The following is a 14,708-nucleotide window of genomic DNA, read 5'->3' on the forward strand; positions in this document are numbered from 1 at the left end:
CTCATCAACACCCTCCACCCCTCCAACCCACTCTCCTTCACCAAAGTCTGGGACCTCCTCTTCCTCTGCTTCCACCCCCCCCCCCCCCCCCTCCTCCACCAACCACTCCATCCACATCTCCGCCCTCCGCGCACTCACCTCCATGCTCCTCCATGCCGGCCTCCTCTCCATCCACAACCTCCCCAACCTCCCCTCCCCCCCCTCCCCCTCCCTCAACCACCTCCCCCTCCTCCCCCTCTCCTCCCTCCGCCTCGTCTCCCTCCAACCCCAACTCCCCTTCCACCACCTCGACCTCTCCCCCACCCTCACCTCCCTCCTCAACACCGTCCACAAACCCCTCCTCTCCACCCCCCCCCACCCCTCACTCGCCAAAGAATGCCTCAAAAGCCTCCTCCTCCTCTCCGACCTCTTCCCCACCCACCACTGGCTCTGGCTCTACCAACACGCCAACTCCACCCTCAAATCCAGACCACACCTCCCCACCGAAGACCCCATCCTCTACTCCTACCTCATCTCCTCCCTCTGCAAATCCACCTCCGTCCTCCTCCCCCTCCTCCTCCAATCCTCCCCTGACCCCAAAAACCTCCCCTCCCTCCCCAAAATCCAACACGCCTTCCACCACCTCCTCCCCTCCCTCCCTCACCCCCGCCACCCAGACGACTTCCACTCCCTCCTCCTCTCCTCCAACCTCCTCCTCATCGGCCTCTACTACGTCCTCCAAGCCAAAGACCTCCTCACCGTCAAACCCAACTCCCCCCTCCACTCCTGGCTCCTCCAACAATCCTCCCACCCCCCAGACCACCCCGACCCCAACTCCCTCTTCCTCCACCAAGACCAACCCCCCCCCCCCTCCCTCACCTCCACCCTCGCCAAACACTGCCTAGACCTCCTCTCTCCTCCACCCCCCCCCTCCCCCCCCCTCCCCCCCCCCCACTCAAGACCTCGACATGCACCACATGGAAACCATCCGCCTCCTCCTCTCCAACCTCCGCAACGCCAAACCCGACTCCGACCTCCACTCCCTCGTCAACCACCTCATCCCTCAAAAATTCGTCCTCTACTTCTCCGCCGACGTCTCCATCTCCACCCTCATCGCCGAACTCCTCAAACCCACCCCCGGCACCCTCTCCATCTCCACCATCCTCTACCACGTCGTCTCACTCCACCGCGAAAAACTCACTCACAACATCAACGACATCCTCACCAAATGGGTCATCTCAACCCTCCCCCACATCTCTCAGACCAGCACTCAGCAAAAACACCCCTCCTTCAACTCCCCAGAAAACTCCGCCCTCTGGCTCCTCACCACCCTCTTCCTCATATCCAGCCTCAACCCCGTCCAAAGAACCATCTACTTCGACTTCATACAACGCGACCCTTCAACCCCCGACCTCGACCTCTTCCTGCTCTCCGGCCTCGACTTCTACTGCCACCAAAACCTAACCCCCGAAGCCAAAGCCGATTTCCTCCACTCCCTCGAATCCTGCGACCTCCCCACGTTCCAGCTCCTCGCCCAGCGTCTCAAAGCACTCCCCAAACCAGACCCCCCCCTCTAAAATCTAAAGAAAAAAAAAAAAAAAAAAAAAACGCACATAAACACCCTAATCGCGGCACCCCCCGACTCTTTCTCCCACCACCTCTTTCTTTTTATTTCGTCAAATCACACCTTGCTCCTCTCGCGTGTAAAGCCGCCCGCCTCCCGCACGCCTCATCCCATCAAGAGATTCCTCGCGTGCTTTCTCAGGGTCTTCACCGCCTCCGAAACGATCTGCTCGCCCAAGCTCCCCTCGCTACTTCCCCCTATCGAAATCCGATCTATAATCTCTTTCAAATCCAACTCAAAAATAATGCTTCTCCGCACGTCAGCTACGACACCCTCAAGAATTCAAACGGCGCAAACTGAACCTACCCATCGTCAACTATCTCATCAAATATCAAAAGTATGCAGTCCAAATGGTCAACCAAAACCCGCTTGTCTATCTGCTCTCTGGTCACGCCAAAAACGTCAATCACAAAACAATTCTAACGCCTAAATCACCCCTCTGTGTCAAAGAAAGTGCATCACCTACCCCAGCAGGAGAGTCAAAGCCTCTATGATGATGTTCAGCGTGCTCAACAAGATGATCTCGTTTTCTTCCGCCGTTCCGATAACGCAAACCGTAAAATCGGATACCGCCTTGTACAACGCAACGTATTCGTCCAAAAACGTAATTTCCGCTGCACGAAAATGGGCAATTACAGCTAGGTCAATCGACTTTTGAAAAGCAGCCCCTCCTCAGTCTTATTGAAAACGCTCACGTCAAGCGAACCTCTTTGTGTATTTATTTTGGCAAACAGAGACTTTTCAAACTCGAGCTGCTCATTTCTCTTTGTCAACTTATCGTCAAAGGAGAAATACTTTGCGACGACTCGCGTTCCAGATACGCTGTCCAAAATGAGCAGGGCTTTAACCGAGTAAAAAGACTAAAGAAAACAAAATTCAGCGGGGTGCAGGTGCATCAAAGCAATCGACAGTTGCTGGCAAGTGTGTGCAAAAACGCTACTGCTTTTCCCTACCTCGTCGCGGGTACCCCCTTTGTGACTTACCATAGGCTTCGGACTTCACGCGTGTCTAAAGAGAATTAAAGCAAAGCTTGTTCGTTGTACACATCTCTCTGACAAAAAAAAAAAAAAAAAAGTCCTCAAATCCAATTTGTACATTTTGTATATCACTGCTCCCTGGCAAAGACGAATCCCTTCTCTGAAAGCCCTTGAGTAGCGTTTTTGATGTCCTTAGAAAAACAGCCTGGTGAACAAGAGAAAGACACCATGCGCTGATAGGCAGTTCAATTTTTTCCCGCACCATTTTCAAAGATTCAGCCTCTTCGTCGAAATCCGAGTAGAAAATGACATGCGGTACGGCCTTGTACAAGAAGTGCACCCCTAACAAAACAACCAGCTCAACCGGCAACTAGAAACGCGTCAGCCAACTTTTTGGAATTCAAGAAAAAAAAAGTCAGAGCCAAATTGTACAAAAAAAACAGCGCGTTCGAGCCACATTTCACACGAAGAGGTTTTGGTTCGCTGTGACAGAGTCAAGCACGAAAGCGACCACAGTCCCAAGAATACGCTCAAACCGAGCAGAATTTCCGACGGCCTTCTCATCGCTAAAACGGTGTAACCTATATGAATGTCAGTTATCTTTTATAATCGATCATGTACCGCAGTATTTTAAATAATTTGTTTTCGTGCAAAAAAACCTGTCCTCCTCCCTTCTTGCTTTAATTTGTGAGACTCGTACAATGACGCCCCACCTATAGAGCTTTATTCCATCTGCAGCAGCAAGGTACCTGTCTCTTCTAGTCCTTGCCTTTCAATACGGTTTTGTGACGAACACAAAAATTTGCAAAAACATCAACTAAAACGCTTTTTCGATAGCTTTGAATAGAGCTCTTCTGACGTTAGCCTTCGGAATCTTGCTATACCTTCGGTTGACGTTTCCAATCCCAGTACCAATTACGTCGCTAATTTTTTGAGAAAGCTGGTATTCGACCTGCTTTCGGATCATGCTGCTAAACAGCGCGAATATGATGCCATAGAGTCGGTCGTGCTTCGATTGAATCACCCTCATTTTCAGCGAGTCGATCAGGACGCGTACAGAGCCGCCGGTGAACAGCAGGCTGTCGGCGGCGTCGCTGGCGTTCAAGTCGAGCAGAATTCGTATGCTGGCACCCTTCCCCCTCAGACCAACGCTCGCGAGGCCCTGGTCGACCATGTACGGGAACACTTTTCGTCGGTACACGAACGCTGCATCCTGAATGTTCGCTCGAATTTGTTCAATGTCGAAAATCAACACACCGCCGTTTTGAGAGCTCGATGGCGTGTCTCTGACGTTCACTGGGTGATAGCCGCCGCTCGAGCCGTGGTACCCCTTCCTGAACCTGTACTCGCCTGGGTCCATCTCCTCCTTTTCCGGCATGGCCGCACGCAGCGAGGATCGGACGATGGGACCCTTGATGTCCGTGCCGAACCGGAAGTTCGTACTCACTTTGACGCGCTCAGGAAGCATGTCGTACCCAGAAAAGACAATTTGCGAGAGCGTCCAGTCCATCTTCTTGTCGGACCCACTTATCGTGGGAATGGCCACGTACTTCAGCTGCTCGGCGATCAGTGGGAGCAGAATCTGCTTCATCTGTCTCAAGATGTCCTTCTCAATGTGCGACCTTCCGTTCATGTCCGTGTACATGAGCGAGCGAGAAACCCTGAAGGCGTTTTGATACCACTCCTGCAACAGCGCATCGCTGGAGATTTGAGTGATGGCATTTGAGAGTTCGTTGGTGAATCTCTTGAACTGCTCGTTGTTGGAGTAGCGCCGATAGAAATCGCGCGAGGTGCTGATGTGTTGCTTGAATTCGTTTCGTACGTTCTCGTCGTCCAGCAAATTCGGCGAATTGGCGACTTTCTTGGTTAGACTCGCCAGGCCCGGCAGGAAGTTGGTCATCTGCTGGTCCTTCGACATCTGCTCCATCAACAGATTTGCGCTCGCGGACAGCGCGCTCAGAGTCTTCCCGTCGATGAAGCGCTCCAACATGTACCGGATTTCTCGCCTGATTTTGATGACAGATCGGTCCTCTTGAGCGTTCTTTTTCATGTGGTTGACTTGTCGCGCCGAGAACAGTGCGTCCATCTTGATGATTTCGAACAGGTAGAGTATGTCGTTGATTCCATTGCGGTACTTGGGGTGTTGGCTGATTTCTTGCAGGAACTTGCTAAAGTGGTAGTGGATGTTTTCTATCGTTTTGCTGTCAACGTTGGAGGTGTCTCCTTTCAGGAACATGATGAGCATGTGTCGGAATTTTCGGAAGTTTTCCTTGGCGAGCAGACTGACCGAGCTGTTGTTGTTGTTGAAGTAAGACTTGATGAAAGGGCGAAACATGGAGTTCTGGTTTTCCCCTCTCTTAACGGTATCCTTTTCTGCGTTTTCTTGGTCGGCGGCTCGCAGGGACTCGCGGTTTTCGTCCGAGTGGGACTGGGCGTCCTCCCCTTCTGAACGGTGTTGCTCCCCCTCCTCCCCTTCTGGGCGACGTTGCGCCTGCTCGTTCGTCTCACCCCGCTGGACAGACTCGTCGGGCGGCGACGTGGCGGGTGCCAGCGCCTGGTCGGTCGCGTCTAGGGCGTAGAAGATCATTTCTTTGAACGAATTTGACGTGTAAATCAGGGAGAAGATGTTGAACAGCGACTGACCGGTCCTCCATAGTACTGTCTTGTTCATCTTCATGTTGCTCGAGTCAATCGAGTTTTTTTCTGACTGCTTCTTCGCGGCGATGGACGCCGCTGCAATGTCTATAAGTAGCGCCTGAGCCAGCTCGTCATTGTTTTTTTCGTTGATCAGTTTTTTTGTCGTTGAAACCAGATTTTCTGAGTCCCTGATGAACCTCTTGCCTTTCTTGTTCAATTTCGCGTCGCATTCCGCCCTTTCCAAGCCCTCGCCGGTGTGGTCCAAGAAGTTGAGCAGCTGACCGTTGCTCGGCGGGATGCCATCGCTCAGCTGCTGAATCAGAGAAACGACCGTGTTGGCCGTCTTAGAGGCTGTCTCCCGCTTGTGCAGCTGATGCTGTCCTGCGCCGCTGCTCGAGTGCGCATCGACAGAATTGTCGCCGTGTCTCGCGGCGTCTCTACCAGATATGTTCAATCGACTTGTCATGGTCTCTCTAAACACGCGAATACCGCTGCACGGAAGAAAGGCGGGTCCGAGCAAATGTGTCAGAAACGAAACTCCACGAGCGGGAGGGGCCGCCCCTCCCCCTCCACCCTGAATCCTAGAGAAGCTCGCGGACGACCTACTCTCTCTCTACGCACTTTATTCTTCAGTAACTGTAGGTGTAAAAGTTGGTGTCAGTCGCACTGTCCAGAAAATTCTACCTTATACTGACAGGACGGATACTTCAAATAAAATAAATGCGCTCATGATGGGACCAAGGTTATGGACACTAGCACTTCTCCCCTTTTCCATAAACGAGCTAATTCGTGACTTTGCACATAAATTTTTGACAAATTGCTCACAGTTCTAAAGACCCCTTCACTCCAAGGCGCTCGTGGCGGCCGTGTGGAAAGAGAAGGGGTGAGGAGCACATTCTCGACTTTTCGGTAAAAATCGCGCGTCTCCCACCGCATTTTCGAGCGGGGAGCAGGGGGGCCCCGGCCGCATCGAGCGTTTCCATTTCGAGTCAAGTAATGCGACCGAGTCGAAAAGAGTTATTTTAAAAAAGAGGAAGGGAGGAAAAAAAAAATAAATAAATTGAGACAAAACAATAACAATCGCAACCATTTGTGTGCGGGAAAATCGGCGCAGAGCTCATCTCCTACGATGTACACAGGACGACAGACGCGCAGAGCGCCATTTTTTTTGCCGTTTGTGTTCCCGCCCCGACTTTTTTGTATGACATTTTGGTCTTTTTTAGTCAATAGCCGACGGTGACCCTTAGGCTCTCCCCCCTTCCCACAAATGCTTTTGACATGCACCATCATCTGCTTTTTTCTCGGGACCGTCATCGTGGCATCCGTCCTCGGGTGGCACCGAAGGCACCTAAAGGCGTATGTCTCGCACAGGAGCAATGCACACCCCTCTTCCTGCTCCATCTGACCCCCCCTTCTCTCTCTCTCTCTTTTTTTTTCCCCTCTCTCCTCTATGCACTTCAAGATTAAATCACCGAACCAGCTCAGACCATCGTGCGCATCCATAGATATACCCCCACCCTTTTTTTTTACCGTGTCAAGCTACGCGCGATTCTAACTACCCTTGGATCCAAGCGCGCAATGACCGCGCGCGCCACGAGGATCTGACCTCTCCTCACCCCATTCAAATCGGCCTGCTGGAGCTGCCAAAGAGCACCCACCTCCCGCGATACAAAAACCTCTTTCAAACGCCACACAGGCGCCCACCCACCCTTCATTCCCCCCGACCGGAGAGCGACGTCAACGCAACCCCTGCCGCAAGCCGCTACGAACCAACTCGAATCAAATCGACGTATCACCAACTCGGCGCGCCCCGCCTAACCCCCACACCGAACCAGCCACCCCCAGATCCCCACCCCCGCGTCGCGGAAGGGGTCCTTGAGTTACCTCACTTACCCGCTTCCTCGTGCAACTCGTCCATCCCCGACGGCATTTTCGAGGAGCCAAACCCCCACCATCCCCCTCATCGCAAGCGGGAAAACTCGCTCCACGCCTCGAACCTCAGACACCGCTCCTCAGACCGCCTCGCAAACCCAGCCGACGAACAGAAACACGTCGAGCACAAAATGTCAAAAAAAATTCCCCGTCAAAAAAAAAGACGCAAGCGCGAGTCGTACAACGAACGCCCCCGCACCTCTGACCTCGACGAAGACCTCCCCAAGAAAAAATACTCCGTCGAACCACCGCGCGAACCAAGCCCTCCTGTATCCAAGAAGCGACATCTAGAAAAACCTGCGCACCCCACTGACGTCCCTCTCAAAAAAACCGCGACGTCGTCATCCAGTCACCAACCACCCCCCTCACCGAGAGACAACCCCCCCGCAACGCAAACCCCGGGCCCCTCCCCTCTACCTGACGACCATCCACCCGCCAAAAAGACCCCCCCATCCTCGAAAGCGCTCGACTTGGAACGGTCCCAACAACAATCGCTGCTAAAAAGCGCCCGAGACCCCAACCCACCTCAGGGACGAGCCCCACTCTCCGCCAAAAGCACCAGCGCCCAACTCTCCTTCAACAAGTTTCACGCCGCGCCCGGAGATTACGAACTCGAAGAAGACCGATACATCGACATACTTTTTAAACATGCCGAAATCCAAAAAGAAGGTAAAAAGCCAAACGCGAAGCACATCACCCCGCTAACCAAAGACCCCACAAAACCCGAATGCACCACCAACTCCGCTACACTCGAACCGATTCTTCCCACCTCAATACCACCCTCCAAAAACAACGACCAAACACCCTTCACCCTCAACTCGCCGAACCCCTCCGGACGCGTCACCGAAAACCCCAGCCCACTCCTGCTGTCTAGACCCAACAACGCAGAACCGTGGAAACTCGACGCCCACGAACCGCCCATCGCCAATTCAACCGTAGTCAACCCCTTCAAGCAACCACCCGCATCAACTCTCAACTCGACGGCGTTCAGCGCGCCAACTGACTCGGCCAACCGTCTCGAAGTCCCATTCGGCCACCGCGACTCCGTCCAATTCCCTAAACTGCCTAACTTCTCTCATAACCCTCTGCTCCCATCCCCCCAACCACCAAATCCAACCAGCAGCATCGCCGTCCAACCCCCCTCCAACTCCCAGTTCAACATCAGACTCGACGGCACGCCAGTCCAATCTCCCTTCGGCATAACCGCGAATACTAATTCCGGTCACCTCAAACTCAACGCACCTTCCTAGCTTGTCCCCACATATCACACACCCTCCACGCAAACGCACCAATAACTGGACGTCGCGCCAAACTTCAAAACCATCCGCCAACCAACCTCCTTCCAAAAAAAAACACACCGCTGAGACGCAAACACGACCCAACAATACCTCCTCTCTCTTGCTCAGACAACATCCGGCAATCGACAACCAGACTCACGAAACACACCCTCTCCCTCCTCGCGACCCACCCAGCAGAACTTGCGCACTCCGAGCACTCCTCAAACCGGATCCGCACCTGCCCACGAACTCTCTTGTCCACACGCGCTGGCAACTCTCGAACCGCGGACATCGTCGCACTCGAAGGGGCCCAATAAAACGATTTAGAAGACGCGCGCAGCTTTTATTGACTTTTTTCTGCCATTTCACGAACGCCGCCCCTTCAGACTTTCAGCTGTATGTCGTAGCCCACCGAACTGAAAACCGTCTGCACCATGTACCGAGCAACGCTCGCAACCCCCCTCAACAGAGAGACCCTCTGACCAGGCTCCCCGGCAAAATCGTCCTTGAGCCTTTCTCGCATAAACACCATGCGGTCATCCAGACCAGCCTTCTCGCTCCACAGCAAAATTGGAACGCTCTGAGTTAAAATGTTAATATCGGGGTCCAGCTGCCTGCCTATCCCCTCCAACACCACGGTCGCCACGCACAACGTCGAAAAATTGCTCTCAATCTTTATCTGGTATTTTCTGACGACGTTCAATATGTCCGAGAGAAAAAGACCCACCTGAATGTTGGACAACTTATTGTTCCGAATACTTCTGAACAACACGTTCACCTCCTCCACAAACTTCCTCTGATCCTCGGGCGAACACTTAACTTGACGCGCGTGCTCAATCATCAACCTGGCGCCTCCCTCTCCGTCACCCTGCACGATACACTTGAACAGCTGCTTGAAATGGCACCAGTCCGTCTCGCTCAACTGACAAATCAGACCGAAGTCCAACAACACGAGCTGCAACTGATCATCCGACAATTTCCTCACCAGAATGTTGCCTGGATGCAAATCTCCATGTATGAAATTGTGTAACAGGAGCATCGTAAGGTAGGCTCGAAGCCCTATTTGTGCCAACCTCTTCCTCTCGCTTATAGGCGGATCAGACGCCAAATACACGTTCATCGGTATCCCGGTTTCGCAAGTTTCTATCAACACGTGCCTCCTGCACATATGACCGATCACTCGGGGAAACACAACCGTTGAATCCCCCCGGAAGTTCTTTTGAAACCTGCTCAAACTTCGAGCCTCGTTTCGCATATCCAACTGCACCAGCATAGACGCCTTGAACGTCTCCATCGCCTCTTCCAACGACATCCACTTCATGTTTGGAAGCAACGATACGACCCTCATAACGAACGACATGATCCACAAGTCCGCCAACACCACTTTTTCAACGCCCGGATGAACCACCTTGACGGCCACCCGCTGTCCTGTCAACCTCAAGGTGGCACGGTACACCTGCGCAATGGTGCCAGACGCCATCGGCACCGGATCAAAGTCGCTAAAAATCTCTTCCAACTCCGCCCCGCACTCTTCCCTTATGATCTTTCTGGTCTTCTCAAAGCTGTGCGTCAAACACTGGTCTTGCAACAGCACAAGCTCCGATAACACCTCCTTCGAAAAGATGTCCGGACGAGTCGACGCCCATTGCCCATATTTTATCCAGCACCCTCCCGCCAACATCCAAATCCTCCTCAACGCCTTCCACCAATACTTTCTGAGAGCCGGGAACAACATCACCAAGGGAAGCGTGAGGTAAAGCGGCAAAAATATGTTCGCCAAATAAACGACTCTAATGCATGTCTCTATCGCTTGTACAAAAAGACCAACGTATGACATTTCTTGGGTTAAAGAAGATTCCTCAAATATCACTTGATCTCGCGGCGGCCCTTCGCCATCCAACATGCTGCTTTCTGTACCACGTAATACATACCAAAGAATGGCTGCGGCGCACGACGTAGCAACCAACCATTTTATCCTGTAAGCAGTAAAAAAAAAAGCATCTCGGCTCACCTTCTTCTCGGGATTTTGGTCCCGGTCGTCTGGTAGTTTACACTCCGGATCCTTCTTGAGACTCTCCTCTTTTACGCACTGAATGCCTCTGTGAAACTCGCGCTTGGATCTTTCGCCCCACACATCAGTTCTGATAGCGCCTCTCGACTCCAACGCCATCCAACCCATAAGATGAGGGCCCCCGCACGCAGCGCGGTCAACGGCGGCGAACCTTGGATGAATTGCAAATGGACACCGATACCTTTCTGCGCCAACGCGCTTGGGTACGGCAAAGCCAAAAAACTTAAGGTTCTGCATCGCCAGCGCCGCGCGCATTGCATTCCTAGCGTCCGTCCGCTCAGCATTCAGCACGCACTCTATGTCTAGTATATATATATGCACTAACGTACAAGTGTACCATCTCGACTTCAAAAATGCAAATACAACGCCAATCGCACACGCCGTAGTTCTGAATGCAGAGCGCTCTTTCTAACAGCGTGTCATTGCACGGGGCGCTGCAGAAATGCTCTGTGTTGCAAGACGAATTGAAGAAAAACATATTTCTAAAATTTCTACAAAGTGGCGAAATTTGACTTTTAACGACCCCAATCGACCTGCCGAGCGTCAATCCTACTGCTGCATTCACCAAACCGCGACAGGTCTGTCGCTCACTGTCCAGAAATTTCGCGCCTAAAACTGGCAGACGGAAACTGCAATGTACCATAAGGAGGGGCGAAATGCGCATTCGCAAGCAAAAAACGCGCTTCAACAATACGTGGGCTCGGGGCCGCTCGGCAAGTTTATTGAACACAAAGGACCCGGTGAATGCTAGCAGCGCTATCAAAAATGATTCACCTGTCTGTGTGTAGGTCACACTGGAACCTAGTAACGCATGTATAACAGAACGCTTAAAAAAAATGCAGTGCACGACGTGTTATGCGCGTCGTTGATATGTACATTTTTTCCACCGGTTTATAGTAGAGAGCACGCAAAACTGTCTGTCTATATGCCTATGAGCGATGCGAAGCGCTTCGCCTTGGATACGTATTCATCTTTTTGCCATCCCTGTAAGGGATCCAGAGAAGTAGACACGCCACGCACCGACTTTATGACGTCACATTTTAGAACGTCGTCCCTTTCCGGCGGCGACTGATCAAGTGAATTGTCTAGCGAGGTCAAGAGAATGTTTTCTATTTCGTTTCGTGTGAGTTCAGTGCCATCTCTGCGTTTTATATTACATAGATAAATACGTGTGTGGTGCGCCACGGCCAACTCTTCGAAGAGCTTTTCGAGCTTTCCAAAGGGAGAAACGAGTCTGTGTTGAAAATAGAAGGGTTGGAGCTGGTTCGGTTTTCCACCATATCCAGCTGCGAGGTACTTGGAGGCGACTTGCGGGGCGAGCTTCGCGAGCCCCGGAAGGATGCCTGTGATATCTCTGATGACAAAAACTAACGTAGTGGGTGGAGGCACTTTCGGAACGAGGTTGTGAAGAGGCTGAATGACTCTGGCATTGGTGACGTCTCCGTGTAGTGTCATCTCTACAAGGTCTCCCCTTGATCTAGGGGCCTTCAGATTTTGATGAGCGACCCCTCCGAACATGTGAAAAACCCCATGTGAATTCCAGAGAGCGCTATGGAAACCGTTGAAATATGTTTCTTCGGGCACGGCGCATACCAGGAGTTTAGACGGATCTATGACCAGCGCAGATTTTCCGCGATGATACATAATATGAGCTTGTATAGGAAGAGACGGAATCTCTTCATGAATGACTCTAGAGCCTACAGCCGCCAGAATAGCGTCTGTGATGGTTTCTGTATTTTTGACATTTGAGATCAACAAAATGCCGCGTTCCGGATTAGAAGCGGCGAACGAGTCGGATGTGAGCGCGTACTCCTTCGAGTTTGGGATTTTCAGCGACGTGGCAATGTAGACGACCAGATTATAGTGGAACAAGCTCGGATTAGTCTCTGGGTGAGGAACAAGCATATGTCGAAAATATAGAGCGATATTGGCAGAATCTGTAATGATTCGGACCTTTTGCTGTCCAAGTCGATGTGAGCCAAGACAGGCGTCTAAGACATAAACTCTTTCTGCTTCGCTGATAGAATTTGCAATGAGAATCCCCAGAGATCTGAAATGAGTGTCGTCTAAACTCAAGAGATTCTTCGGGAAGGAAAACTTATTATTCGAACAAGACTGAACGTAATACATCTTGAATTGGCTGGGCTTCTCGGTTTTGTAGTGAAGCGATTTCCGATTATCTGACAACCAAGAGTCAGTTTTTTACCGGAATTCAAGCGCAGTCAAAGGACCAGAAGGACGTACACACTTAACGGAAAAAACATACCTAGTCGTCCGCTTGAATACATAAGTAAATTTCGAAGGTACAAATTTCGGTAGGCGTCTCCAGTAGGCATACATCGGCGTTCCAGGCCCTCCATCAAATCCAAACCATAATCCACTCCTAGCCTCTCTCTCGGGCAGATGAGGATATCTTCTTTTTTCATCGGTTTCTGTGCGCGAAGGAGAAGGTAAGAAAAAAGTCATTGGCACGAAAACGCTAACAAGAATTCGTACAAAATGCCGTTTTTCATACTGGCGTCGATAACCTATCCGAAAATTGCTTATACTAAAATTCGGCGCGTGCCTCGTATTTGATAATGAGTCGGCCTCGGACGCAATACCTCGATACTGGGGTTTCGATGACTTCGCACGCACAATAAAATGTTGAGGAATGGCTTGTGAGACAAATTACATAAGTCTGGGACATGCGAGGCGTACGCTAAGTCGTGTCCAAGTGCAGGCGCCAAGGCGCGAGCAAAACATCTCACTGAACACAGGTTATCGAAATGGGAGAAAAGGAACAACAGAAGGCTGACGAGAATGAATCAAAAGAAACCTATAAAAAGTGCTACATAAAACGCATTGATAAAAATCCAAAATTCACCAATCGCATTTTCGATCAGAGTCTCTCTACTCTTCAAGTTTGGAGAAACGTATTTTGTAATGCACCACACTATTGAAACGCTGTTTAATCGTTTCGTAGCAGATGTCACTCGAATTAAAAATTTTGATTACAGCTGGTTATACTTTTGTAAATAATCTATTTTTGACATGAAACATCTGAATCTCTTAAGATGTAGACCGTATAATTGAAGCAAATTGGTCTGCCACAAGTGAAGCACCACCAACTAAAAAGCCATCGACATCAGGATTTTTAGCGAGTTCGGTACTGTTTTGAGGTTTTACCGATCCGCCATAGATGATCCGAATTTTTTGAGCTACGGATGACGAAATGTTTTCTTCAAACCATCGACGAATCATTGAATGAATCTCCTGAACTTGTTGAGGTGTAGCTACTTCACCCGTTCCAATAGCCCAAACAGGTTCGTATGCTATCACGACATTTTCCCAGCAACCAATATGTTCTTTACAAGCATCTAGCTGTGCGGTCACCACCTCCTGGGCCCTTTTCGACTTGCGATCTTCAAGTTGCTCTCCAACACAAAAAATAACTTTCAGCCCATGCTTCAGTGCCGCTTCCACCTTCTTCTTTAATAATTCATCGTTTTCTTTGATGATATGTCGACGCTCAGAATGGCCTAAAATAACCCAATGCACGCCGATGTCCCTAAGCATTGCTGGACTAACTTCGCCAGTAAAGGCGCCTTCAGATTCACGCCAGCAGTTTTGCGCTGCAATCGATATGTTCTTCCCAGCGAGTGCTTCCTTCACCTTGCTTAAATACACGAACGGCGGTGCAACAACGACCTCTAGTTATGCATAAAAGTTATTCTCTCGCAAATGTACCCATCTACCAAAAAAATGTCACGCATCTCTGTACCTGCAGATGTGTTCGAAAGATCTGCTTTTAGCAAGCCAGAAACCAATGCGTCAATCGACTGGTTGCTCCCAAACTAGAGAAGCAGACGTGATGTCAGTACAGAGTACCAAGCAAAGAGTTTTTCGGTATATAGCATTTCAGCAAAACTTACACACTTCCAATTCCCTCCTACGAAACACGTTCTAGCAGACATTGCTCAAATCGATCAGGTCTTCTATGATGAAACTGCCTCGCCCAAAAAAATATATTAGAAAAAAGTGTTACTAATAACAGTAAGAAATGTTGTACCTTAATTTCGCCAATTTACGATCTCTAGACTTTGAATTCGCAAATAGGTCTCCAGATATCTTTCTGATCTCATGCACTATCTACAAAATACGCATTCTAGATTTTAACATCGCGGAATGTAGCCAGTTTTAGGGAGTTGAGTGGAATACCGGCGTTTTGT

At 50.6% G+C, this 14,708-nt stretch overlaps 5 protein-coding genes and 1 long non-coding RNA gene across 6 annotated transcripts; 1 reads left to right on the plus strand and 5 right to left on the minus strand.

Moving 5' to 3' along the window:
• Positions 1-1,582: 1,582 nt before the first annotated feature.
• LOC126313329 (uncharacterized) lies at positions 1,583-2,623 on the minus strand. Its single transcript, XM_049992281.1, has 5 exons — positions 2,587-2,623; positions 2,310-2,463; positions 2,070-2,217; positions 1,910-1,987; positions 1,583-1,850 (listed from the first exon to the last, which is right to left on the minus strand). The coding sequence occupies exons 1-5, from the start codon at positions 2,587-2,589 to the stop codon at positions 1,709-1,711; spliced, it is 525 nt and encodes a 174-aa protein (XP_049848238.1). The 5' UTR covers positions 2,590-2,623; the 3' UTR covers positions 1,583-1,708.
• A 64-nt stretch (positions 2,624-2,687) lies between these two features.
• Positions 2,688-3,169, minus strand: LOC126313331 (uncharacterized). The gene is made up of 3 exons (XR_007555110.1): positions 3,013-3,169; positions 2,843-2,950; positions 2,688-2,771 (listed from the first exon to the last, which is right to left on the minus strand). It is a non-coding gene; the product is annotated as an uncharacterized LOC126313331 (long non-coding RNA).
• Positions 3,170-3,223: 54 nt separating this feature from the next.
• Positions 3,224-6,217, minus strand: LOC126313330 (uncharacterized). The gene is made up of 2 exons (XM_049992282.1): positions 5,839-6,217; positions 3,224-5,708 (listed from the first exon to the last, which is right to left on the minus strand). Exon 2 carries the CDS (start codon positions 5,681-5,683, stop codon positions 3,398-3,400), a length of 2,286 nt encoding a protein of 761 aa, XP_049848239.1. The 5' UTR covers positions 5,684-5,708; positions 5,839-6,217; the 3' UTR covers positions 3,224-3,397.
• A 1,063-nt stretch (positions 6,218-7,280) lies between these two features.
• LOC126313397 (uncharacterized) lies at positions 7,281-8,730 on the plus strand. The gene has a single exon (XM_049992344.1). It carries the CDS (start codon positions 7,281-7,283, stop codon positions 8,397-8,399), a length of 1,119 nt encoding a protein of 372 aa, XP_049848301.1. The 3' UTR covers positions 8,400-8,730.
• Positions 8,731-11,348: 2,618 nt separating this feature from the next.
• Positions 11,349-13,283, minus strand: LOC126313332 (phosphoenolpyruvate carboxykinase (ATP)-like). Its single transcript, XM_049992283.1, has 3 exons — positions 12,994-13,283; positions 12,742-12,929; positions 11,349-12,677 (listed from the first exon to the last, which is right to left on the minus strand). Exon 3 carries the CDS (start codon positions 12,625-12,627, stop codon positions 11,419-11,421), a length of 1,209 nt encoding a protein of 402 aa, XP_049848240.1. The 5' UTR covers positions 12,628-12,677; positions 12,742-12,929; positions 12,994-13,283; the 3' UTR covers positions 11,349-11,418.
• A 21-nt stretch (positions 13,284-13,304) lies between these two features.
• On the minus strand, positions 13,305-14,484 carry LOC126313334 (uncharacterized). The gene is made up of 3 exons (XM_049992284.1): positions 14,412-14,484; positions 14,261-14,333; positions 13,305-14,189 (listed from the first exon to the last, which is right to left on the minus strand). Exons 1-3 carry the CDS (start codon positions 14,451-14,453, stop codon positions 13,549-13,551), a joined length of 756 nt encoding a protein of 251 aa, XP_049848241.1. The 5' UTR covers positions 14,454-14,484; the 3' UTR covers positions 13,305-13,548.
• Between the last annotated feature and the right edge of the window lie 224 nt (positions 14,485-14,708).

Source organism: Schistocerca gregaria, unplaced genomic scaffold (assembly GCF_023897955.1).
Source record: "Schistocerca gregaria isolate iqSchGreg1 unplaced genomic scaffold, iqSchGreg1.2 ptg000473l, whole genome shotgun sequence".
Classification (NCBI taxonomy): Eukaryota; Metazoa; Arthropoda; class Insecta; order Orthoptera; family Acrididae; genus Schistocerca; species Schistocerca gregaria.